Below are 24,754 nucleotides of genomic sequence, written 5' to 3' on the forward strand. Positions count from 1 at the left end.
GTATCCTCAAAGTTTAATTCTTAAATGTGTTGTTTGCTACACATTATTATCTACTGATATTGTGCATGTTTTTTTTTTAATTTTTTTTAATTTTTTTTATATCAGAGTAAGAGGATAAATAAATCTGTCATAAACAATGAATGGGGAAAGATATTTAGTGGGTCTTTTTTCACCCCAACTATTTTTGGCACATTTTCATCATCAGAACCGCAGATTTTGAGCCCTACAGCTATTCCAAGGGATATGGTATATTTGCGTATATACTCACTTCATATATTCACAATGAAGCAGTGCGTTTACAATTAAAAATCAAAGGCAACCAAAAGCCATTATTCGTTTGACGGAGGAACTAGTTGAAGAAACCATAGAGGCGGTTTACCCGCATGCGCACTTCATCAAGTGCATATTGTTTTCATTTTAGAGTAAAGTGATCAATAAATGATATGAGTGGGTTCAGTGCAGGATTCCAGTGGGATAGAATTGACTTGGACGGCATTGAATGACATTCAACGTGTGTGTGTGTGTGTGTGTGTGTGTGTGTGTGTGTGTGTGTGTGTGTGTGTGTGTGTGTGTGTGTGTGTGTGTGTGTGTGTGTGCGTGCGGACGGAGAGCTGAGAGAAGGAAGGACGGCACACTGGAAATGCACTAAGTAGTCACTATTGCTCAAGTGATCGGCTAATTATGAAACTCTGACATGAAGGCGGCCATGACAGCGTGACTGGATACGGATTTAATGAGGTGAAGTATCATTCATTCATTCATTTATTCATTCATTCATTCATTCATTCAGACCAGATACGACGCTGTAGTTTCAGTGTGCCGCCGGCTAATGTTTAGCTGATAGGCTTAAATTACCGTCGGCGACTAACTAGTTGGCGTAGTAGCGGGACTTGTAACATTATCTGCTGCTGCTACCGCTAAGACAACGTTGACAAATGAAGGTGTCTGGTTTGATGTTGCTCGGTCGTCCATTAGTGTGTGATAACGGTGTGATCGGTCAAACTGGAAGATAGTTTAACAGTGCACGCAAGTCGTTGCTACCAATTAGCACTGCTAACTTGCTGGCATTATGAGCTACGAGACCGGGGACACGGCACGGACGCCGGTGGAGCAAATCCCCTAAGCAGGCTCTGACAACGGGTAGTTTCACTTTAACCCGTTTCAAATAACATCTGGTCGTTGTACGTTCACGTCAACGTGAGCTACTAATGTGCTACTTTATCGTTGCGAGCTAAGCTAGCTCACGTTGAAAGTGGCTACACGTGCCCAGTGCGCGTGTAGCGTGACAGCAGATGATGAACAGTGCAGCCATACACTGTAACTATCACTGTAAACTATCACTGTAACTATCACTGTAAACTATCACTTCAACTATCACTGTAAACTATCACTTCAACTATCACTGTGAACTATCACTGTAGCTGTCACTGCAACTATCACTTCAACTATCACTAAACTATCACTAACTATCACTGTAAACTATCACTGCAACTATCACTAACTATCACTGTAACTATCACTGTAAACTATCACTAAACTATCACTGTCAACTATCACTATAAACTATCACTGTAGCTGTCACTGCAACTATCACTGTAACTATCATTGTAAACTATCACTGTAGCTGTCACTGCAACGATCACTGTAACTATCACTGTAAACTATCACTGCAACTATCACTTCAACTATCACTTCAACTATCACTGCAACTATCACTTCAACTATCACTGTAGCTGTCACTGCAACTATCACTGTAACTATCACTTCAACTATCACTTCAACTATCACTAAACTATCACTGCAACTATCACTTCAACTATCACTGTAGCTGTCACTGCAACTATCACTGTAACTATCACTGTAACTATCACTGTAAACTATCACTAAACTATCACTGCAACTATCACTGTAAACGATCACTGCAACTATCACTGTAAACTATCACTGTTAACTATCACTGTAAACTATCACTGTAACTATCACTGCAAACTATCACTGCAACTATCACTGTAAACTATCACTTCAACTATCACTGCAACTATCACTGTAACTATCACTTCAACTATCACTGTAAACTATCACTGTAAACTATCACTGTAACTATCAGGGGAAACTGAAGAAACTGTTGTTGTTGTTGTTGTTTTGTGTGTGTCACAGCTGGCCTTTTAAATGATCAAGTAGGCTTTGTGAGGCGAACGAGCAGAATACTTTTCTCAAAAGTCGGACCACTCCGTCCTCAAACATCCTTGTACACCTATTTATATCTTAAAACTGTAGTTTCCTTTCCTTTGACCCATTTGTAACATTATGTCTGCCCTCCAGTTAGGTTTCCTATCCAGTATCTCAATATGCAGAAGTGACGTGAAATTCAAATACAACTGCCCTGAAGATCTCTGGCCAATATCTGTTCAAACTGCTCAGTTTTTAAATTTTTTTTTTATTTACTCTAACTAATTAATTTTAGTACTATTCCTAGCAGTGATGGGCATCTTAATGTTAATTCAGTGAAATATGCCACAAACAATTTTCTACACAAATGAAAAGTTTCTTTTGGTTACAAGTTTGACTTTTCCTCCTTTTAATTATACAGAATTCAATCACCTCAGTCTCACTTTGTCTGAGCTTTAAGAAATGTAAAGTTTTGGTCTTTTAAATAGACACTGGTCATGTGACTTGGCCTGGCCAATCAGAACAGCTGCATTACAATACTACTGAATGAGCAGTGGAAGCCAGGACAATGAAGGCATGCTTGAGGTAGAGAGTAGCTTGTTTATCAGCATTGTCTGATTTCTGTAATACCTACAAGGATTTTTAGAGTGTCTTAGCACAATTTACACAAATATTAACATTTGACATTGTCTCTATTAATCCAGAGGTTCCAGATGAGATGTTTATTTAGTAAACATGGGGCTCCGTGTTGGAATGCTGCACTGATGAATTGAGCACAATTTGTAGGTAAGTTCTTGCATTTAGTGTTTCCTTTTGTCTTTGCACGACTAACATCATGTTGTTTTTGTTGACATTTTGTGTACAGATTTTCACATGATATTTATACAGTTCACAGATTATGGTTAAACAGAGCTGCCTGGGCTCAAAAAGCCTACTGTTGTGTTTTGCCTCTTCCCCCTAGATCTGTTTTAACCTCTCTGTTTAGAGCGCATGTTTGCACAGAAAGTCCCCAGGGGCCTCAGTGTGTGGCTGGCACAGCTTTAGCCAGAAGGATGAGAGACTCATCCTTTGTCATTCAATTGCCCTCTTTGTCATTCCCTCAAGTGGCCTTTGTGTTGACATATGCATGAAACACCAAGATGAACAAATGTCTCTCTCTCTGCTAGTTTGCGTCTCCCTTCTGTGGCTGCATTTGTTTTCATCAGCAACACATGTACAATAAATGTCAGCTTGATTCATGTCATGGCATGGCTTGTACATTAAGGTGATCTTAGTGTACACTGTACTGACTTGCGTGAGTTTCCTACATTCTCCAGCTCTCCATTTGCTCTGGTTTCTGTAAGCTGGCAGTTTGGTGGCTTTTGACCGTGTTTAGAGTTTCACTGTCCTGAGCTGAGGAATAAAAAAAAACCATGACTGTGGCCAATGCAAAGTCTGGCTCAGGTAAGCCGTCAAAAACAAAGTCTTAACTCGTCTTTTGCACAGTTGCAGTGTTGTGTTTCGAATTTCAAAATAAATTTCCATTTGAATGGCAGTGTGCTCACGGCCCAGAGACAGTCATGTGGGTGTGACCGTTGCTTTCTGTGAACATTTACCTTTGTGCCTTTGTAGAGAAGGTGGCCAAAAGGAGAAAAAAAACAAAAACTTTTTGAAGCATGAGACACTCGTAAAACAGCCAGATGTTTTACATTCTTTCATAGTGGCTAATGTTATCTCTGATTGGATCCTGTCAGGCCTCAATTTGTGTTTACTTCTATTTTCAAACAAACTAACACAAATCTTTATTCTCTTCATAACAAAAGGGAAAGGATGACAGGTCTATCCTTATAGAAAGATAATTACTGGGAAACACAGAAAGATATAATGTTATTTTTAATTTGTTATGTTGGGTCATTAATTTAACTACTAGCTTAACTACTAGCCGCATGTTTTAAGTTTTTTTTTTTTTCCCCCCAGAAACGGTTCATTTGGCCTCATTTTCTTGCCGTGTGCTTTTGGCCACTGTGAGACAGATCTGTTAGTGGAACAGCTCCTCTGTGACTCTGCATGCTTGTTGCTGCTGCAATGGACATGAGGAATGAACTTTGTGAATTGGCCCATTGATTCACTGTCCACTTGTTCTTGCCTTGTAAACTCTTGTTATGGGGAAATGTTTGTTATTGCCTGCTTTATTAATTATATTCATCGCTGCTGGTAATGAGCTTTGTTTGTCACTAACATGTCTGCCTGCTTTGATTTAACAGTAAATTTCAGGCTCTAAAGGAGTAAAGAGCATTCCTTGAGCCAAATCTTTGATGTAGTATTTCTTCTTCTTCTTCTTCTTCTTCTTCAGCAATGCAGCAGGTACTGGACAACCTGAAAGACCTGCCATCAGGCACAGGAGCTAAAGATATTGACCTCATCTTCCTCAAAGGCATCATGGAGAGCCCCATTGTCCGCTCCCTTGCCAAGGTAATGTGCACACTCACTGATGAGTGGGCACTCTTTTGTGATGCACACATGCTGTTAATCATAATCTCACTAGCTGGTCGTGTAGTTACACTTGAGAGGAGTAGCAAATGTTCGTGTGTGTGTGTGTGTGTGTGTGTGTGTGTGTGTGTGTGTGTGTGTGTGTGTGTGTGTGTGTGTGTGTGTGTGTGTGTGTGTGTGTGTGTGTGTGTGTGTGTGTGTGTGTGTGTGTGTGTGTGTGTGTGATCCAGAATTTATTTTTTTATAAATGTTTAATTCTTCCTGACTCTTCTACAAAATGGGGGCACACCCACCTTCTGTATGTCAACCAAGTAGCCAGTGCTTATTTGTGTGTTGAGTTGGGCGAGAAAAAGGAAGAGAGAAAATAAAACAGAAATACATGCTTTGTGTACACACAAACAAACTGCGCTAACTCCTCTTGCTGGGTGCCCACTTTTCCAATATCGAGGTTTTATTTAAGCACAGGAGATCTCCATACCAGTGGGAGGTATAACTGTCTGTCATCAGCAGAGTGAAACAAGTAGAGTTTTACTCTGTGCAGGGTTGTACAGCGCAACTCTTGTGATTTTCATATAGTTGCAAAAAAAAAAAAAAAAAATACAAAACATCCCCCAAAGTTTATTCAGAAGCTCAAGTAGCCAGAAAACCTGGTAACATCAGTTAAATCAATTTTACACACAACTAAAAGAGGCTGACAGCATGACGTGCAAATGGCTTACATAACATTATCCAGGAAAAAAAAATCTCCAGTGCAGATTGAGGTCATCAGGTTCAACTAGTGTAGCTATAAATAGAAGGTTTTTAATAGAAAACCAGCCACAAAGACAAGCTCTTGTCCTCATTTCTAACAAACAGATTACAGTTTTACCTAGATACTAAGTATGTCATTTCTAAAAGAATGCCTTGAATGTGTATAAATACACTGTATATAAAACTATTAATTTAAAAGCCATTTATGTTTCATATGAAATGAACAAGGATGTTACATTTTAATGGTGTCTCACTTCTTTCAGTGACACACAATGTTATAACAGCAACACTTGCTATATAATTTAAGGATTCATTGAATGGTCAATTTCCCCATCTAATCATAGATCATAGGCGGCGCAGTGGTTAGCATTGTCACCTCACAGCAAAAAGGTTCCGGGTTCAAATCCGGTCCTGGGCCTTTCTGTGCGGAGTCTGCATGTTCTCCCTGTGCTTGCGTGGGTTCTCCGGGTGCTCCAGCTTCCTCCCAACATCCTAAAACATGCACCTCCCCAGCTCCTCCTGCCCACATGCCTAAGTGTCCTTGAGCAAGACACTGAACCCTAAATTGCTCCCGATGGTGTACCATCGGTATGTTGTAAGTCGCTTTGGATAAAAGCGTCAGCTAAATGTAGTGTAATCAAACTAAACTAGCTGCATTCCTCTCAGTAAGTACCACCAACAAAAGAGTTTCCAGAAATGTATTATACACTATATATACTCTGTTTTGAGATACACAAATTACTATTGAAGAACCTTTTTTAATACTTTTTGCACCTTCCTGTCAGGTTCTGTCTCTTGCTTGTTTGTCTGTTGAAACGGCACCAAAGACCACTTTGTGCTCATTGTAGTTGGTGAAATAATTAATCGTGAAGTGTTTTTCTTATTATCGTTAATTGGCAAATAATTTTATGATTCACCAAATTGTAAAAATAAAAAAAAAAAATCCAGCCACAAAGGCAATAGAATAAGTTGGGTCTAATTTGATTACCCACCGTTGTGTCATGAAGTAGGTTGTAGAGTCACGGTTGAAAAGATTCATGGTTGTGATTTGGCACACGCTCAACAAAGTTGAATGTGTTGTTTGCGAACTACCCCTGCTAAAGAGTTTATGTTTTTGCTGTGGTTTGAAAAACCACACTAGAAAAACTACCTGCTTGATTTTCATGAAAATTAGTAGAAGGATGTTGCATGTGCCAAGGAGGAAACCATTAGATTTTGGAGTATATCCAAATCGCGGAGAGGATCCACAACTTATTTTTCACCTCCATTAACATTGTGAACAAGGACATTTTGGCTACTAAGCGCTGTAAGTGTATTTTGTTAACCTGCTGTTGCCAACGCATTGTGTTGTGCTGCCGTTGATGGATTTATCTTTGCTCATAAATTTGAGCTCACCAACACTAAAGTCTCTTGCAACATTTGTTGCACGATTTATACTCTACGTCCTCTTTCAGGTTAACTAGCTTCGCAGTTAGTAATGACTTCTCCCCCCCGTGCTTCTTCTCCTTTCTCCCACTCAGTGTGTTAGATGTTTAGTTTTTCCTCAGCCTCCTTTAGTGATACGGATATCTGTAATAAATGTTGGGTTTTTGCACCATTGCAGGCGAGGATTACTGAATTGGAAACAGTGGCTCTGCAACATGGAAAACAGCCCATTAGCTGAGGATGTTAATCAGGCCCCAGTAGCACCCGGTGCTGGTTTTGCCCCTGAAAACTCTCCTCCAGCAGGTCCAGTGCAGACGGGAAGCCAGTCAGACGGCTGACAGTAGGAAGGAAGCACAGCTCTGAGCCCGGAGTAGGATTTTCCTCCTTACTGTCCCCAAATGCTGCTCAAGAGGACTTGGTTGAAGTGTTATGTTTCTCTCTTTTAAGTATGATCCGTAAAGTGCTGAGATTACCTGTGTTTTGATGTGATGAATATATAAATCAAATTTTGATTTGGAAAGATATCAATACAATTCAAGTGATTTTAAAAAGTAAAAAAAAAAAAAAAAAAAGATTAGAAAAACAATGACTCAATATCATAATCCATATTCACAGGAACAGTAATCTTTTGGGATGCACATGTACTTGCTGAAACTTAATACAGTGGGCAGCTGGATTGGAGCGCTTGGAGACAGTGATTTCATCGAGGAAAACTGGAAGCGGAAAAACAGCTGAGATTTGAAATCATTCTAATAGTTTTGGAAATACAAATAGTCAGACATCTATAGCAGTTGAAACTGCAAATTTCAGTATCAAAGAAAAGTGGATACCTGGCCTTGTTCTGTGCTCCCCCAATGCACTTCTAAAATCATCAATGAAATCACGATTTGCAACTAACCTAATTCATCCCATCCTTAATGCACAGGTTTACACACTGACACTAATTTTTTGGTGTGTGTGTGTGTGTGTGTGTGTGTGTGTGTGTGTGTGTGTGTAGGCCCATGAGCGTCTTGAGGAAGTTAAGTTACAAGCCGTGCGAGACGATAATGTTCAGTTGGTCACAGAAATCTTGGATTCCCTGAACAACCTGCCTGACAAAGATGCTGCCACAGCTGAGCTTACCAGAATCCTTCAGGAGCCTCACTTTAAGGTATCTCAGGTCTTCTTGCTCTCACGCTCAATTGTTACTGGGTTTAGTGGGGCTGAAGTGGGGAGTTAGACCAGAGATTTGTGGAGTAAATAGTCAAGCTTGTGTTTTACCCGTGTGGGAATGGGTGTCTGAGCTTTTGACTCCAACCATTGCCCAAGTTTCACTGGCGTGCCCGTGTGGTTGCTCTGCTCTCTTGACACCCTTTATACTCTCAACCACTTGCGTGCTGCAGCATCGAGAGTGGGGGTGTCTTCCCTTGGGCCAATAGCGGGCTGAGTTATGTGGGTGAAGTCAGGGGAGAAGACTGTAACCTACTGTTTCATTAAATCTTCACATTTGCTGATGCAGTTTGTAGACTCTAACCAGTGCTGACTATGTTGCGGCTGCAAGGGTGAGAACAAGATTGATTTATCGTCTCTATCAATTTGTTTGTCAGTGCAGTCATGAAAGCGTCTTTTTCTTTTCTTTTTTTAAGAAACGTGTATACAGCGAGGTGATTTATGGATTCACTCTGTCACAATCATTTTTAAAACATATGTTGGGGAGCTGGTTACTGGTTTTAGTATTGTGTTGCGTGGACCACGGTGTCATCTCTGAATCAGACAAATTCTTGGAAATTTACTTCACAGACTGGTCCAGATCTCTCTGAATGTATTTCTCTCCTGTTCTTTCTTTAGTCTTTGATAGAGGCTCATGACAAAGTGGCGGCAAAGTGCTACGAAACGCCCCATGCTGCAGTTAACAGCAACTCCTTCTTGACGAGTTCACTCATGCCAGCTGACGCTGTCAGGATGATTGGTATCCAGAAGAAAGCCGGGGAACCTCTGGTAAGTTAGCCAGGCATTTATATCCAGTGCATGTCTGCAGAGGGAACGTGTGACACTCCTGTCAGGCCGTAAAGTGCTTTACACATGTCCTCTTTCATTCTTACGTAGACGAGTTCTTTTACCGCCACCACACAGACCAACTCATAAAATAGACATTTATGAAGTGTGGATATTAATGACTCCAACTCTCTTTTCAGGGGGTGACGTTCCGTGTGATGCAGGGAGAGACGGTGATCGCACGGATCCTGCACGGCAGCTCGATTGACAGGCAGGGCATGCTGCACACCGGAGACATAATCCAGGAGGTGAACGGTCGCGAGGTCGGCAGCAACCCCCACGAGCTCCAGGAGCTGCTGAGGGACTGCAGCGGGAGTGTCACGCTTAAGGTCCTTCCGAGCTACAGAGACACACCGGCACCACCACGGGTAAGGAAAAGGGTGGCTTCAATTTGTGTATGATGTGGACGCACAAAGATTGTTATTCACGGGGTTAATTGATGCTTGGCCGTGTATCGCGGCTGTTGAGTATTTGTAGGGTACCTGTCAGGGATTGGGTGAGAGCGCTACCTGACCTGGCTGATCTCAGAATGCCAGGCTTTTGAAAACGGAGCCCACGGAGGATCTATTAATAAGACTCCACACATTAACTGGGACATACAGCGCTCCATTCACAGGAGCACCTCCTCTGCTCCTTACTGTAACGGGCACACGCAGCACACTCAGCTGACACTGAGGAGCTGTATGTAAGCTTATGTCATACTCTGACCTTTTGTACTGGGGTGATCTCATTCTTCTGTTTTGCGACGTTAGTATCTCAGTTATGGTAAAGGGTTTTCCTCACTGCTCACTGATCCCTTGACTTGAATGGTCCACTTTGTTCAGCCTTCTGTCTTTAAACATTCACAGCAAGAGCTACAAATTACAGAGAATGAAATCAACTGAAAATAAAAACCTTGTCCTGAAAGAGCCGTTTAAGAATCATCCCGTGGTGCAATGAAAAAAAAAAAGCAGAAGATTGCAGCACTAAATAAAAGTGGACAGAAGTTAATAGAAGAGGTTTATATATATATATATAAAAAAGGGAATTCACATTCACTCATAAAAGTTCGATATTTGCTGAGAATTTTTATGACTCATCAGAAACATTAGTTCGTTCAGCCTCGTGTTAAAAAAACTCAAATTTGTTCAATAGCATCCTGTATTTATGTACAGGGATTTAAGCTTTTGCTCAATCCTATCTATAATTTAATTGTGTGAAATTGCAGGTTTATCTTAAGCCACACTTCAACTATAACCCGGCCACAGACAACTTGATCCCCTGCAAAGAGGCAGGTCTGGCCTTCTCCAAAGAAGACGTGCTTCATGTCGTCAACAAGGAGGACCCCAACTGGTGGCAGGTGAGAAAGCACATATTGCTCAGCAAATTGTATAGCCAGTTAAGTGTGGGCTTAAAATATCGGCTATTTAAAGGCTTCAAAGGTTTGCTAAAGTTGAGCTTGAAAAGGCTTCTGACAGAAGAACATATTCTTTTTCTTGTGGATTATTTAAACCACAACTACTATGATTTCCATACAGGCATGCAAAGTTGTTGGTGGAGCCACTGGTCTCATTCCGAGTCAGTTCTTGGAGGAGAAGAGGAAAGCTTTTGTGAGAAGAGACTGGGACACTTCTGGTACAGGTCGGTACAAATCACGGTCTCCCTTTCACACCAGCTACTCTTGTTCAGTCTTCTTGACAGGCAGAGATCTCTGGCCTTCAGCACCACCATGTGGTATCCTGACATTTTGTGTATGTGGGCTCAGGGATGCTCTGCGGAACTCAAACTACCAAGAAGAAGAAGAAGAAAATGATGTACCTCACTGCCAAGAATGCAGGTGTGTGTCACCAGCGGTTCTAATTTGCCCACTTGAGATTTTGTCCACATTTGTCCCGGTTATATTTGAACTGCTCATTCAGCCTGTTTGCTACCTTGAACAGAGTTTGACCGGTATGAGCTGCAGATCTACGAAGAGGTAGCCAGGATGCCCCCGTTTCAGAGGAAAACGCTGGTTCTGATTGGAGCCCAAGGAGTCGGGAGGCGGAGCCTGAAGAACAGACTTATTGTCATGAATCCTTTGAGATATGGAACCACTGTCCCCTGTGAGTGTGTGAGACAGTCCCTTGAGGCAATTCAGGTATCTGTACTTGCCACGGTAGACGTAACACTTTATTTCTTACCTTTTCCCTTCAGTTACGTCCCGCCGTCCCAGAGAGGAGGAGAAAGATGGACATAATTACTGTTTCGTGACACGGGAAGCGATGGAGAAGGACATCAAGGAGAGTCGGTACCTGGAGAACGGCGAGTATGATGGCAACCTTTACGGCACCAAGATCGACTCTATCCACGAAGTGGTCAATGCTGGTCGTACCTGCATCCTAGACGTCAACCCTCAGGTCACTGACAGGCACACACGCTCATTATTTTGGTCTGTCTCTCTTAAAGCCTGGGTTGTGACATTACATTTTATTCTCCAGGCCCTAAAAGTGTTGAAGACTGCTGAGTTCATGCCGTTTGTGGTGTTCATTGCTGCTCCTGAACTGGACACACTCAGAGCTATGCACAAAGCTGTGGTAGATGCTGGACTTACCACCAAACTACTCACGGTTTGTGTCCTAAATACTAATGAATGATGATGGGAGTTTCAGTGGTCTTTTCTCATGAATGGTTGCTGCTTCCGTCATACTAATGGGCCCTTTTTCTGTAACAGGAGAATGATTTAAAAAAAACTGTGGATGAGAGTGCCAGGATCCGCCGGGCATACAGCCACTACTTTGACCTGACAATTGTCAACGACAATCTGGACAAGGCCTTTGACACGCTGCAGGAGGTGGTCGAGCGATTATTCATAGAGCCACAGTGGGTTCCAGTCAGCTGGGTCTACTGATGTTTTACCCCCTGCCGCACGGACGCCGCCGTGAGAGCAGCCAGGCCTGGGATGAAAGGGTATTCAACACTGTGCTACACACACACACGCACACACACACACGCACACACACACACACACACACACACACACACACACACACACACACACACACACACACACACACACACACACACACACACACACACACACACGCACACGCACAGTGTTGGAAATCAACCCTGTGTGAATTTGGATCTCGCACAAACCTGCATCAGAGTACCCTCGATCTGAATTGCCAGATTCCTTTCTAGCACACTATGCAACTCACAACACAGGAAGTGTACTTATTTATTGGCAAATCTTTTTTTTTTTAAAGAATATTTTGTATTCAAATGGATTGGAAGAAAATACTGCCACCTTGTTTCAGATTGTTTTAGAAGGCAAACGCGGTTTTTGCCATGTCCTCTTGCAATTTTACACCTGTATGTAAGATAGGGAAAGTGTATTTATTCTGCAAAAATGAGGGCTTGCTTATTGAAAAGGACGATACCTCAGAGTCAAGGTTTACAGTGAATACGTGTCCAGTACTTCATCTCATTTTGTCACTACAAACTTGTTGCAGTGTCATATTCTTGAGACCGAAAAAGGTGTAGAAGACAACGTTTTATGCCCCGACGTCTTTCCAGTTGAACCTCATGAAAGGAAAATGTTCTGCATGTACTGTATGATGTTGTACAGGAAGACTACTGTATATCTGACCCGGGCCATCTGGTATCTGTACAACTGCACGGAGCTGTGTTCGTATCAGGCACGTTTCTGGTGGGTGTTGGCCTCCTTTGTCACTGATCCTGTTTGGGACCTTCATGGACAGGATATCTAGGCGCAGCCGGGGGGGGGAGGAGGATGTCAGGTTTAGGGAGCATTGGGATCGCCTCTCTGCTGTTTGCAGATGATGTGGTCCTGTTGGCCTCTTCCACGACCTCTGGCATTCACCGGGGCGGTTTGCAGCCGAGTGTGAAGCGGCGGGGACGAGGGTTGGCACCTCCAAACCTGAAACCGGTGGATTGCTCCCTCCAGGTGGGGACAGAGTGCCCGCCCCAAGCGAAGGAGGTTTAAGTATCTCGGGGTCTTGTTCACAGTGAGGGGAGGACGGAGCGGGAGATCGACCGCCGGATCGGTGCGGCTGCAGCAGCGCAACGGGCGCTGCGCCGGACCGTGATGGTGAAGAGGGTTTAAAGTTTACCGGTCGACCCACGTTCCGACCCTCACCGATGGTCACGAGCTCTGGGTCGTGACCGAAAGAACGAGGTCGCGGCTACAATCGGCTGAAATGAGTTTCCCCTGTAGGGTGGCCGGGCTCAGCCTTGGAGGTGGTAGAGAGGGTAAGGAGCTCGGACGTCAGGAGGGAACTCGGAGTAGAACCGCTACTCCTTCGCGTCGAAAGGAGTCAGCCGAGGTGGTTCAGTCATCTGATCAGGATGCCTCCTGGGCGCCTCCCTCTGGAGGTTTTCCGGGCACGCCCAACTGGCTTGAGACCCCGGGGAAGACCCAGGACACGCTGGAGGGATTATATCTCCCATCTGGCCTGGGAACGCCTCGGGATCCCCCAAGATGAGCTGGAAGATGTTGCGGGGGAGAGGAAAGTTTGGGCCGGCTTGCTTGGCCTGCTGCCACCGCGACCCGACCCCGGATAAGCGGAAGAGAATGAATGGATGGATGAATGAATGGATGGATGGATGGATGAATGAATGGATGGATGGATGGATGATCCATTATTTCTCTCACTCACGCACAAAAGACGTGACATTAATTATGTTGATTGTTTGTCAGACATTTGGATCATGGAAGTGTTTCTGACTGTTCAACCTGTCGATTTGGTGCTGTGTTTGTGCTTGAAAGACTGAAAAACTTTCCACAGGACTCTTAAACAGGGTACTGCAACTCAGTGAACCATCCCTTTTGATGTGATATTACTAAAACTTAACCGTTTTAAAGAAAGTTCATATTTACTTAGAAAAGGTATATTTTACAAGATTTCAGATAAGATGTATTTTCAAGTGTCAAATAAATAACTGGTGTTTTCTAATGATCCGCTTTAGTTTGGCTTTGTTCTTTCAGTACAAACGTGTTTAAAAGCTGGTAGCAAACACAAACAATTACAATAATCTGAGGTGATCAGTTTTTTTTTTTTCTACCACAGTAATAAACATACAAAAATGATAGTTACAAACCAAGTTGACACAATTTCCCACTGAAACGCCACGAAAAGTTAAAATACTCAGAAATCACTTTAAGTGGTTCTGAATGAGGTTTTCAGATTTTTAACAGCTTTTAAACGTTTCAAAGATTAATCCACTTGGAGGAAATACGTTGTGGTTGTGAAGAGGTATTCATACAATTTACAAACAATATTTTACCATTTTAAAGAGGATATAAGATAAAGAAATATTAACCAATCTGAAGCCACAAAGAATGGAATTGAACATATTCAGTTTAAGAGGTGTTGTCAGTTATTATTTTATAACATTAAAAACAAGATTCTTCTGTCAGAGAACAAGCAGGTTTATGGGCAGAAATATCTCACTACGAACTGAATTTGAATCTAGCATAATTGCAAATTAAATATAATATTTTAAAACTGAATATTAATCAACTGAAAATTGAATTTAATATTATAAAATTGTATTTGCCCTAAAAGAGTATTTGAACCTCACAGAAACTTCACCTCTCTGTAGACTCTCACATTTAGTTGACACAATTCAGATTCAGCTCTTGAAATTCAATTTCAGATTATGTTCTTCAGATTCAGTTTTTAAAAGCAATTATTCAACTAAAATATAACAAATTCAAATACAATTTTTAAAGCAATTATTTGAATTAAGCAATTCAAGTTCAAAGAAAAGTGGTGTCAGGTCAAAAAAAAAAAAAATTTGACTCAATGTCCTACCTTGAGGACTGCACATGAATCTGAATTAAGTCGTGATCATATAATGGTACATTTCAAAGTGCAGGGAATACTTATTTTTCATTTCAACATGGCTACTGATTGTTTGAGGTAAAATTTGTTCAAAATATAATGCGAACAGCCCAAAAATCCAAGATCTGTTAAATATTGTGCTTTTTAAAGTTTGTACATTTATACAATCACTTAACAATAAATGTGGATTGTCACATTTTTTTTTAAAGCTTTAGTTGTCATGATAAATTTGATTCCAGTTCAAGCAATTTTTAGACTTTCCTATTGGTCTTGCAGCACCAGTAGTTGTGTGGAAAATGCCTGTACCAAAAATACACACAAGATCTAGCATTTCCAAAAACAGTAAAAAAAACAACAACAACAACAACAGATAAATAATATTTGATCAGGATGAACCATTTACGTCTTTCCTCTGTGGTACTGGTGAATGTAAAGGCGTCTTCAGTTCAAACATCGTGGACCAATGAGGCCAGACTTGTGACAGCGATGCACAGGACCAGAGGAAGATTTCCTGCCTGATGGTTTATTTCTGTCTTCACCACGTCCTCGTCTCTCTTCAGGGACACTTTGGAGGAGGCAAACAGATGTTCGGCCTTTTCATACATGTCGTCTGTCAGCGCTGCGCCGCTCAGAGTCAATTCTCCATTTTCTAATACAGACTGCACCTGGAAACGGGTGAGAGAAACAGGAAGAAGCTTAATCAATGTGTAATATGTCATTTGAAATATATCCACACGACATGTGGTGTTGTGTGGTATTTATTAGGTAACGACAGACTTTACTAACCAGTAGCTCCAGGGTTTGTAACACTGTGGGGATGCAGGACATTCCCAAGACAGGTAGACAATCATTTGTCATCTCTGAAAGACAGAGGCCCAGACACAGTATGAAGAAAAAAAACAAAAAACTTTTTGGCGGATTTTTAGTTTTTAACGGATGGAGGACATTGAGTAGTAGAGGCTGCACAGAGTAAAACTTTTCTCACCATCCAGGGCGCTGGTCATGAGGTGGAGGGCTGTGAGGACAGATGTGGACTGGCCTTGCCGAGTTGAACCCGCTTGACCCGACAGCTCCAAAAGGTCTACAATTGCTCGGATGTTCTTTTGTTGAGGCGCGGTTGTTGTAACATCGCCTCCGTCAGGTGTCTTACCCAGCCTCTTCTGCTCCAGCTGAGACAGGGAAACTCAAATTCATTAACGCTAACTCCACATTTCTTGGTGCATCTGCACGGCCCAGACCTCGCTGTCCCACTCACCACATTCTGGAGCGCATTGAATGCTGCTGGGTCCTGCATAAGTTTAGTGATGTGCTGCAGCAGAGAGGATCTGGTGGATGCAGAGAGAGCTGAGAGTGCCTGGAAATGATCACTCAGTCGCTCCAGTTCTGCAGATGGAAAAATAAAAACACAAAATGCAGACATTTTAATTCTAAAGACAAAACATGCTCGTGCAGCAAGTTCAAGAAGTAACTGAAACTACAACAAAAACAGGCACCGGGCATAAAACATGCTGGAGTAAACCATTTTAACAATTACATATTTAACCTCACTGGCATTTCTAGATTACGCCCGATTTTAATTTCCATTTTTAGTATTAATTAATTTCAGTAATGATTACCTCTCATGGATATCCTCGTATGTTGTTTGGCTTAATATTATTCAAAATTTTGTAAAATGTTCAATTGCTTTTTTTTTGTTGCTCAATTTGCTTTTCATCACTTATGGGAATTCTTTATTAAGAATAACCCTTTGAGATGTACCATCTCGTTTTCAAGGGGGTCCTCAACAACAATACAGGCAAAACCTAAGTCAAAACATTTAACAAAAGGAAACAAATATCACAACTTGATAATTAACAATTAGAAAAAAATAAATAAATAAATATCAAATAAAAAAGGCATAAAAAACAGGCGATCATACTCTAGGTAGAGCATATACATGTATCTTTAATTTATAAATTACAGAAAATTATCAATAGTTTTCAGGTCCTTTTGATCCGTTTTAATTGAAGCCCTATGAACAACTTTTACTGTGTATAAATGTGCTCCATAAAAAAATTAAACTTGACTAACCGAATAGTAAAAAACAAATAAAAGAGTGTATGTATAGACTCTATAAACAAACGTAAAGCAGTGTCCTCACAAATACATGATTGCAGCCTGAATTATTTATTAATATTGCTTCAACACCTTATCAATACACGGATGCCTGCAGTGACCAGCTATTTACTATCAGTGTCGATACGAAACAGTTACCACAGGCTAAATCCTGATGAAAAATTCAATAGTGCATTCTCTGCAGTATATGACTTGCATAGAAAACTAAACGGTAAACTGCACTGTATGAACTGCTCGCATACATTTTTTGTTTTTGTTTGAAGAGACCTAAAGAGACAGGTAAAAGCACATGTTTACAGTCACATCTTTCTGATAAGACAGAGCAGGGCCTCCCACCTCTGGAGGCCCTTTGTGACTTGACATATATTTCTGAACACGTCATCTTCAGTTCTGTTTTCCCTGCATAGACACAGAACCAGAAGAGAAAACCGTAATTTACCCTGTCGAAGGTGGCTATTTTCAGAAGAGTGCACAGGAGCTCCCGAGACACCCAACAGTCCTGTCTTCGGGCCGTCTACTTCAAAACCTCCGTTGGTGTCCGATATCACACACAGCTCTGTGTAAAATACATGTTTAACACCCATATTTTAAATGAAATCACTTGAATCATCTGTTCTTGTGAAATGATTTCTCACCATAGTGCCCGTTGTGTTTGATCTCCAGCTCTATAACGCCAAAGGCAATGGTGGTATGGACAGGAATCTCCATGGTAATGTTACTGTCCTTACTTAAGCTCCCATTCTCCTTCAGTGAAAGCTGAAGAAACAACAATGTTTGCATGTGAGAAGAAAAATACAAACTCCAACAAAATAGCTTGGGTCACAAATGTAAGCTTGTTTTGAAGGAATAGGACACTCAATTTAATACTGCGTGTGGCAAAGATAATAAATCATTTGTGGACCTGTCTCATTCCTTAGGATGTGAAATCGAGTCTCCCTGTCTGGCTACGATGGAATTTAATCTACAAAACCTTTACATATATCTATCTCGAACATAAACAAAGAATTCCCAGTTTTGATTTCAGTCTTGAAGAGAGCAAATATTTCTCTTCAGAATGAGCAGTTCACAACAGAAATTGACTGTAACACAAAGAGGATCAAAATGATTCAAGAGGAAGTACAATTTCCCTACTGACAGTGGGCACGATTTTATCGTACAATGAGGACAAATTCCACTTCCTCTAAACCTGAAAGGATGTTCTACTTTCTTCACATGCAGAACTGAAACTCATTCTAGGTGGCAGTAGGATACCAGTGACTGGAGGGGAAATGCCAAAGTCTATTTGCTGCAAGGTAAGCTTAACAAAAGGGAAATTATTTCACACACAAAAAAAAATCCTGGAATAACAGTGAGAGGCTGAATTCTCAGACAGACATTTCTAAAAGACAAATTTCTCTCTGAAACATAAACAAACATGATAAGAATCATAAGAATGAGCGTTTCAATGGGGTTACTGTACCTTCAGGGCCCTGGGGCCGCAGGGGTTCAGAATCCCTCCACACCCGCCTCCCTTCTGCACGTCCTCTATCACTGAACAGGGCTGAGCAGTGAAGATACGCTCCTTCACAATCCCGAGTATCCGTCTGTGCTTCTCCTTCGTCTGCTGGATAAGACAGTGGGACATGTCCAGGACCCTGACACAATAAATGTTACAGAACATCAGTGCTGCGTTTCACAGTGAATATTCTTAGAAAGTTTGATTCAAATCCCTGAATAAAAAAAACACATCGTAAATACAGAATTAACGCAGACTGGGAAGTAATGTGTTTTGAACAGATTTTAGATTATGTAAAAATATAACTAAACCACTCAAATCCTGTAAAACTCTTAATTTTTTCACGAGGGTTAATATTTGACATGGCCTCCTGTTCTGAGTGAAACTTTATGGTTGGACAGAGATCACCTTTGCTCATCACAAAACCTTTAACAGCATGTATGTCAGATTATGTTTACAGTTGTTTGTCCTCTGTATTTTTGGAGCTGTGGACACAGGTGGAGGAGACTGACCTGTCTTTGGAGTCTCGCAGCAGGCTCTGTAGGTCCACCTCCTCTTTCTTTAAACTGCCAAAAGAAGATTGGAGTTTGGAGGAGTCTTTACCCTGCAGGCTGATGCTGGAGTTGACAAAATTTGCATCCACGCCTCCCTGAATGTTGTCACCAAATGTCCCGCTGTATTTGATGAAGTCTGTCTCTGCCACGACTGTGAACGATTAAAAACGTCAGCTTTCCGTGACGTTATAGAACAACTGATATTAAAGCAGACATATTTACTAGTATAGATAGGTTACAGGTGTACCTGGCTTTATAGGCGTGTCTCCTGTTAGTATATCATTGAGATTAAAATCTGTGGGAAGATACTTGGGTTTCTGCCAGAACCAGAACCGCTTGCGCTTCAACACCACTGTAAGAGGAGCAATAGCGTCGTTCAGACTGGACACCGGGATCAGTAAACCTCCATGATCCACCTCCTCTACAAAGTTTCTGGTGGCTACGGCAAACATCCCTCAGCTGGAGAAAACCTGTGAGGCTGACAATGGAGTCAGGTTTGCAGAAGACAAAGATGGGGAGTTGTTTAGTAATAATCAGACAAGAGAAGACAGGAGCGTGTGGGCTCCTCCCCAGGCTGGAAAGCGACTACAAACTATTGCAGCACAAATAGCTGGCTCCCTCCTTTCTATACACGGAACTTTAATTAGACAAAAAAAACCCACCTCGTATTCCTTTAACCACGTCATAAAACAAACAACAACAAAAAAAACAGCTTTATGTTACTTGCACCCACAAACTCACCCTTGTTGTGATCGAAATTGGACGGTCAGCTGCTTGCACGAATAGCAGCGTTAAGAGAAACAAATGCAAATGCTACATGTGTTGTCGCCGCTTTACTGAAGTCCTTTCTTTAGTGATGAACCGGACAAGAAACGAACTGTTTGTGTCTCAGACTTTCGGAGGACTACACGTTTCCTCCACAGCAGACTTTGGTTCTCCAGTGGTGGTTTCCTGTGTTTTGGACAAAAGACCCGCAGAAGCGCCGCCCTCCTCCCAGGAAGTGTAAGCCTCTGAAGACTTCTGAAGAGTCAAAATAATAGATCAAAATACATTATTATTATTATTATTATTATTAAAATTATTCAAAAATATTTGTAGGGCTAAAAAAATAGAAATAAGACGCGTTTTGCAGATTTTGATTTTACAAAACTATCATACATGTATTTAATGTCTTTAATTCCTTAAGACAAGCTGACACGTAAATACGTTTAGAAATTGTTCTGTACTTTTGCTTAAGTGAAAACAGTTATTGAGTGTCTTGTAATTAACCACACTGGTGACCCCTTTTTTCTTTCCCGCTGTTCTATGTACTGTGCACCATTCAGATTTATTTGTTGCCACCTAGTGGCTGTTTAAGATTAACCTGACATGGACTGTCATACCTACAGTATTTTCAACAGCAGCACTTTATTCTGAAATTACACTACACTATACATACTCTATATACACATGCTATAAAATTACACCACTATAGAGGCTGTTTTGATTTAATAACACCATGTTTTTCCTTTAATATCACTCTCCAGCCAAACTACAGTTTCTTACCCCGTAGCTCTGAGGATGGCAAAATTATCAGCATCAGAACTTGTTCCCTCTTTTGTGTTGTGGCATATCATGAACATTGCAGGAGCCAGTAGCTGTATCTTACTCTTTTCATCATGTAACATGGTTGTCCATATTACTGCAATCATTATTTATTGGTGGCTTCTGTCATATTTTTTACTTATCTGACACCCTTTACTTGTGTCAAGGCTCAAGAATTGACCTGTTATCTTTGAGTTCTGGTTGTTGTACAGCAAAACCATAAATATACATCTTCATCAAACACACAAAGCTGTTAATTGAATGACTAAAAATATTCAGTTAGCTGTGTCAGCATTTAATGAATTTTCATAGTGACTTGAGGCAGTAAACGGTTCACCCACATCCTCGTACCAACTGTACATTGTGAGCTATTTAGAGTTGAGTATTACGTCAAGTTTTGCATATGGGACATGCTGAGAGAAGAGAACATGTGAACCCATTAAATCAATATGACTGGAGGAGCACAAAGATTGCAGCCGTGAGCAAGAGCTATATCATTTAACAGCTGCTCTTTAACCCCTCTCCCCCACCCAAACTGAACTCAGCTGGTGATAAGAGACTTATTCTTACATCACATGATTAGTGTGTACAGTTATGTAACAAGCCACGCATCAGCAGTAAATCTTGATGATATTGTTCCCAAAGCTACTGAACTAAGCAAGTGTTTTTAAGCAAATGCTTTCCATGGCCTCCTAAAGTACCAGCGCTAACATAACTTACACGGGTTATTTCTGTTGGTCACAATGTGACGGCACAGCGAAGTAGAACTGCTCTGAATGTGCGCTTTAAAAATGATTCAGTTGTTTTTTTCTTTCATTAGACTAACACTCATAATAGAATTACCTGCCCGACAAATCATCATCTGAAGTGGAAGCGATGGTAATGGTCAAGTTTCTTTCAGTGTTTTGAACAAACAGCCACAAATGACTCGACATAAGGAAAGAATCAGAAGTTTTATTTTCGCTCATGGAGCATAGTTTTGGACACTTTTGGTCCCAAAGCCCAGCATCCAGGATAGACAATGGTGCAATGTATAACATGAAATAATGGCTGGACTTGTTAATTTGCTACTTCTGCTCATAGCTGCACAATCATTCACTCAGTCATAGCAAAGAGCAGTAATGACACAGAAAGATGAGTTCAGTAAGGATTTGACGATCATACGAACAGTTTTCATTTGTTCTTAAGAATTCCTTACAAAACATCGATTTTTTTTTTTTAAACATCAAAGAGATGCAACAAAAATAAGTTAAACAATGTGAGTACAAGCAATAAGGCATCAGGCAGATGCAGAAAAAAATATTGGATGTGTACACTTCATCAATGGCATGTCAAGGCTAGTTTATCTCAGAGGTAGAGAATGTCCATGAAAAGACGCCAACTAAAGTGACCAGTTGTTCAATACATTTCAAGCTACGGCTCAGGTCGAAAATTACTGGCACCCCTGAAGTTATATTCACAAATGAATGCAAATTAGGCTGGCCAGATTATTTACTAAAATGTCCAAAGTTACTGAACAATAAGAAAAAGTGCTTTCATGTAGTGAAAAAAAAATAGAATGTATGCTGGACACAGTTATTGTGTCTTCAAACAAAAATGAGACTAAACTTACCTGTTTGTAACTTTCTGTGTTTACATGGCCTGAATTAGCCAATGAATACGGAACCAACAAAATGTGTTACTAACTGGATGTGCCTCAGCATCGTACTCTACCAGAAGCTGAAATGGGACTTGTGGACTGACCTCAAAAGCTCTAAGACACGACAAAGAATGTACTTTTTTTTTTTCAAGAAATTGTTGCTTTTTAATATCAGTGAGAAAATGCTCCAAATGTTTTACTTTGCTTTTATTGCAAGTGTTTTAGCGTTTTTTACGTTATGGACCATTTTTCATGTTATGTTGATTCAGTTTGCAAAGCAGTCTTCTACCACTCTGTTTGTAGTCTGATTCTGAAAACACTGTTTGGAGGGCTAGATGACCACTACCCCTCCAATCCCTAAAAGAAACGGGACACATTGCCATACATGGACACATGCAAAACGAAGGGTTAGGGCAAAGTGGTGGGGCCAAGAGGGGGAATTGGGACTGGGCCACTATATGTGTCAGAGTATGATGAGTTGATGGAATGCTTATGTGATTATGCTGCAAACCAATTTCCCCATGGGCACAAATAAAAGGATCCTTTTTACTGCATGAACAAGGATTGATTGTTTCCAGTTTCTTTTTCACAATCGAGAAGACAAGTGGGCACAGAAAGGCTATTACCAAAAAAACACAACAATCCCAAAGGGTACAAGGCAATCGGCAAAGGTCTTGAAATTCAACAGTTCGTAATGTGATCAAGAAGTTTCACATTCATAAAACAGTTAAGACGCTTCCAGGACGTGGCACTTTCAAATTCAATGAAAGAAGTGTTTCATCGATGAGCCACAGTCTTACTGGGATAATGTTTTGTGGATCGATGAAACCAAAGTAGACCTCTTTGTGAATGCAGTGCATCTGTTTATTTAGAGGTGGCCAACCGCAAAACATGGTAGAGATTGTCCTTTCACACTGTGGGGCTGCTTTGCTACCTCTGGTACTGTAGGCGCTGAATGTAAGATAGGAACAATGAAATCACAAGATTATTGAGGCATTTTAAAGCGAAATGTGTCACAGAGTGTCAGAAAAGTAGGTTTGAGGTGAAGGTCTTGTCTTGCAGAAGGACAGAGACCCACAGCAAACATCCAGCAGCACAAAGAAACGGTTGAAAAGTAAAAGATGGACTTTTTTTAAAAACTGGCCAGCAGAGAGAAAATCTTTGAAAAGAACTGAAATCTGCCATCGCAAAAAACAACAACAACCAACTCCTGCAAACTTAAAAGAGCTTGTGAGTGTCAGAAACGATCAGCAGACTGCTGCACGAAGCTTCTGGATGGCTACAAGAAAATCTGAAGGCTATCAGTGATGTTAAAGGTTTTACAGCTAAATATTAGTGAAGGTTGTCAAAAACTAACTAGTGTACATTTTAAGTTTGCATTATTTAACTCCACATTTTTTTTAAATTTTTGTTTAATAACATTTGGCATTTCATTAAAATATTGTGGTTTACAGAACTGGTTAATTTGCATATATTTTCTCAAGTTATATACTTGAAATTCAGGGGTGCCAAACTGTAGCGTAGATAAACCGTAAAAAGTATTTGCCATCCTTTATACTAAGTAGGTTTCTTTTTCTCAGTTTAAAAGGTTCAGTAGAACATAATAGTTTGAAATGTGGGCAAAAATTGCCTAAATTGATCAACATTCTTATAATATACTTGCATAAACATGTTTACGCAACTTAGATAAGCACTTGTTATTAAGGCAAAAACTTTTATAAACTGCAGTATATAGTATCGGTACTGAATGAGGATGGTAAGACTGGGACATCACCAGAACCAGCCTGGATCACAGTAGAGGCTGTGCAAGTGTGTGATCTGCTGCTCAGGGGTCACCACAGTGTCGGGAAATCAATGTGGATGAAGCCTGGGTCCTTCCTCAGCTCCCAGTATGTGCTGTTGCTCACCCACGTATCGTCCTTTGACTTCCTGAGGAGACAGAATAAATGGCAGACAGTAATGAACACTATGACATAGTTGTGACAGCCTGCTGTTGCCGCGACACTCTGCATGTAACAGAGACACGAGCACTTTCCCATCAGTGTCTTTCTTTGAGAGAAACCACCATTAGGCTACCTGAAGAATTTAGGTTGATGTGTAACATTGTTCTCCTCCAGGACTCCCCGTCTCTCCCGCTGCAGCTGTTCAATCCTCTGCTTCTGCTCCTCTGCAGCCTCCAAGTTCCCCTCCTCAAGCAGTCTGCCAGTGAGAAGCAAACACATTCATTATGCAAACATGGTAAAACATTCATCTTCAATTTCAAATTTTGATCTTAACTCGTGTTTTTTGCTAGGAGTCATTATTATGAAATAACTCTGGATAAATAAAAACAAATAAAAAAACACAATAATTATGATCTGAAGGGCAAGAAGCAGTGCCATTTTTTTTTTTTTACTTTGATGGCAAAAAGATAAGTTCTTCATTCTTTCTGTGGTGCCTTCAAGCAGTGTTTTGTAATTTACAGACTTTTAAACCTTAAATATTGTGAGCTAAAATGAGTCTAAAAAAAGTGCTAAAGTGCCTGCACATGTTTACTATTGTTAACGTGACTATTGATGTGTCTATTTTTATGCTATTTTGATCATAAGAAATATGCCAGAGTTGTAAAAGCTGTGTGGCTCAGATAATCACTTGGGAATGTGTTGATTTCATATTAGAAGTCTCTGGTAGAAATCTAGCTTCTTTTATAAAACTT

At 40.9% G+C, this 24,754-nt stretch overlaps 3 protein-coding genes across 8 annotated transcripts in view; 1 reads left to right on the forward strand and 2 right to left on the reverse strand.

The window, feature by feature from the left end:
- Window positions 1-605: 605 nt before the first annotated feature.
- On the forward strand, window positions 606-13,784 carry pals2a (protein associated with LIN7 2, MAGUK p55 family member a). 3 transcript variants are annotated; one of them, XM_069696142.1, is made up of 14 exons: window positions 606-738; window positions 2,874-2,955; window positions 3,486-3,612; window positions 4,502-4,620; window positions 7,811-7,963; window positions 8,641-8,790; window positions 8,988-9,215; window positions 10,055-10,186; window positions 10,365-10,467; window positions 10,592-10,663; window positions 10,767-10,928; window positions 11,020-11,222; window positions 11,304-11,432; window positions 11,537-13,784. In XM_069696142.1, the coding sequence occupies exons 3-14, from the start codon at window positions 3,582-3,584 to the stop codon at window positions 11,711-11,713; spliced, it is 1,659 nt and encodes a 552-aa protein (XP_069552243.1). In that variant the 5' UTR covers window positions 606-738; window positions 2,874-2,955; window positions 3,486-3,581; the 3' UTR covers window positions 11,714-13,784. The 3 variants fall into 3 exon arrangements, with proteins under 3 accessions (XP_069552243.1, XP_069552245.1, XP_069552244.1); XM_069696144.1 differs by lacking the exon at window positions 3,486-3,612; XM_069696143.1 differs by lacking the exons at window positions 606-738; window positions 2,874-2,955 and having other exon boundaries at window positions 2,973-3,612.
- On the reverse strand, window positions 13,772-19,777 carry gsdmeb (gasdermin Eb). Its single transcript, XM_069696145.1, has 10 exons — window positions 19,578-19,777; window positions 19,084-19,314; window positions 18,795-18,987; window positions 18,247-18,421; window positions 17,423-17,543; window positions 17,227-17,343; window positions 15,928-16,055; window positions 15,658-15,841; window positions 15,459-15,532; window positions 13,772-15,337 (listed from the first exon to the last, which is right to left on the reverse strand). Exons 2-10 carry the CDS (start codon window positions 19,286-19,288, stop codon window positions 15,119-15,121), a joined length of 1,416 nt encoding a protein of 471 aa, XP_069552246.1. The 5' UTR covers window positions 19,289-19,314; window positions 19,578-19,777; the 3' UTR covers window positions 13,772-15,118.
- Window positions 19,778-21,354: 1,577 nt separating this feature from the next.
- The window catches only part of osbpl3b (oxysterol binding protein-like 3b), a 34,537-nt gene continuing 31,137 nt past the window's right edge, over window positions 21,355-24,754 (reverse strand). For all 4 annotated transcript variants that reach the window (XM_069696153.1, XM_069696151.1, XM_069696152.1 and 1 more), the window contains 2 exons: window positions 24,136-24,258; window positions 21,355-23,988 (listed from right to left, as the gene is read on the reverse strand). In XM_069696153.1, coding sequence (XP_069552254.1) covers window positions 23,892-23,988; window positions 24,136-24,258 — 220 coding nt within the window. In that variant the 3' untranslated portion in view covers window positions 21,355-23,891. The remainder of the gene's footprint in view (window positions 23,989-24,135; window positions 24,259-24,754) is intronic.

This window comes from Brachyistius frenatus, unplaced genomic scaffold, assembly GCF_029030835.1.
Source record: "Brachyistius frenatus isolate BFR_SWC_R1_liver_20210118 unplaced genomic scaffold, ASM2903083v1 Contig_20, whole genome shotgun sequence".
NCBI lineage: Eukaryota > Metazoa > Chordata > Actinopteri > Embiotocidae > Brachyistius > Brachyistius frenatus.

Bases quoted from the DNA above. Each gene is read 5' to 3' on its own strand.
- gsdmeb (XM_069696145.1), bottom strand. From the start codon at position 19,288: ATGTTTGCCGTAGCCACCAGAAACTTTGTAGAGGAGGTGGATCATGGA. The intron at 15,842-15,927 runs GTGAGTGGGACA...TCCCTGTCTCAG, and splicing joins TCAATGCGCTCCAGAATGTG to CTGGAGCAGAAGAGGCTGGG. The intron at 15,533-15,657 runs GTGAGAAAAGTT...TCTGTCTTTCAG, and splicing joins CATGACCAGCGCCCTGGATG to AGATGACAAATGATTGTCTA.
- pals2a (XM_069696142.1), top strand. From the start codon at position 3,582: ATGACTGTGGCCAATGCAAAGTCTGGCTCAG. The intron at 10,468-10,591 runs GTCGGTACAAAT...ATGTGGGCTCAG, and splicing joins CTGGGACACTTCTGGTACAG to GGATGCTCTGCGGAACTCAA. The intron at 11,433-11,536 runs GTTTGTGTCCTA...TTTCTGTAACAG, and splicing joins TTACCACCAAACTACTCACG to GAGAATGATTTAAAAAAAAC.